Here is a 1,456-nt window from a genome sequence, read left to right on the forward strand (position 1 = left end):
TCTTTTTTTTTTTTTCTTAGAAAATTTTTTTTGGTTTCAGAATAGCATTACTACTTAATAACATTTTAGTAATGCTCATTTCCTTTTTATTCATAATTTGTTTCATCTGAGAACAAGCTTCTTGCCTTTGATTTTCCAAATCTATGTTGAACTTACAATTCAGTGTCTATAATTAGAATGGAAGTATTACCTGCAAATGAATGAACTATCTCCTTGGTACTCTCGGGAAGGAAGGTCAGGCTTTTGTGCTCATTAGAAAAGCATCTTGGTCAGTAATGCTTGCTCCCAGGTGACTGTGGATTGGGTTGAAATAATTAATCACGAGGTTAGACTTAGAGCTACTTGCTTATTAACAAAAGTGACTCAAAACTGAGACGGCCTCATCCTGGCGCAGCTCTCTAGAATGGAAAGATTTCCAGTGCATGTTCCTATACTCGTCTGCTGGAGAAAACATGTTTTCTGGGAGCTTTCCCACGGAGAGACCCTTCTGACCTTGAGCATCTCGTTAACTTGTGAACCCAGAGAGGCCTTCTGGCAGCATTCAGGTCCCCCCCACTATTGGGCTGGCCAAAAGCTCGATCGAGGTTCTGCATTGCATCTCCTGGATGCAATGTTTCGGGCCTCTTTGGTGGGAGGAATGGTCTCCCAGGCAGACCGTGCCCTGTCACGACCGCAGGCTCTGAGCGTTGCCGTTTTATCCTGGGGTTTTGCTGCCGCCTGCACCAGAGGCCGGGCCTCGGCGGGTGTTTGGTGTAAGCAGCACCTTGGTTGGCCTGCGTAGGCCCTGGATAAGGGGGCACCCCTGCTTTTCTCACTGAAGTTTTGGTCTCAGGCCTCCACGCTCAGATGGACAAACCGCTGTGTGTCTTCCTTTCTGGTAGAGACCTTAACAGCGTGAACTGCGATGAACTTGGACCACTGCCGCCTGGTTGGGAAGTCCGCAGCACGGTTTCCGGGAGGATATATTTTGTAGATCATAATAACCGAACAACCCAGTTTACAGACCCACGGTTACACCACATCATGACGTAAGACTCTTACCAGCTCTTTGCTGGCCTCTTTACCATTACAGTGCCATGTTTTCTACCGATATTTCCCTTCATCTGTCAACTGCATTGTTGGTTAGCAGAGAATAAGCGTGAGCAAAATATGATAATTACTGAGTGGACAGTCATGTGTTTTAAACTCTCAAGCCAGCTGGGTGCAGTCCTGAAGGCCTGTGTCACAGCCAGCCTGTAACTGAGTTGCAGCCCCGAACTGGCGCAGCTTCATTCTCGGAGCTTCCACACGCATATCTGATAAGACGGGTGGTCTCAGAGTGGGAAGCAGCAGAGTGAGGTTTTCCTTGGGGTCTGCTCACCACTGCAGGGAAGGGCTGGTCCAGAGCGCCATTTGGCTTCCCAGACTGTCATTCCCGGGGGACTTGGGTCTGGGGATGACCTTGGATCCCACACTC

At 48.4% G+C, this 1,456-nt stretch overlaps 1 protein-coding gene across 1 annotated transcript in view; it reads left to right on the forward strand.

Moving 5' to 3' along the window:
• SMURF1 (SMAD specific E3 ubiquitin protein ligase 1) overlaps positions 1-1,456 on the forward strand; it is an 82,197-nt gene that overhangs the window by 64,531 nt on the left and 16,210 nt on the right. Inside the window, exon 10 of the mRNA XM_010845774.1 lies at positions 882-1,028. Within this exon, the coding sequence (XP_010844076.1) occupies positions 882-1,028 (147 nt within the window). The remainder of the gene's footprint in view (positions 1-881; positions 1,029-1,456) is intronic.

This window comes from Bison bison, unplaced genomic scaffold (assembly GCF_000754665.1).
Source record: "Bison bison bison isolate TAMUID 2011002044 unplaced genomic scaffold, Bison_UMD1.0 scf7180017864223, whole genome shotgun sequence".
Classification (NCBI taxonomy): Eukaryota; Metazoa; Chordata; class Mammalia; order Artiodactyla; family Bovidae; genus Bison; species Bison bison.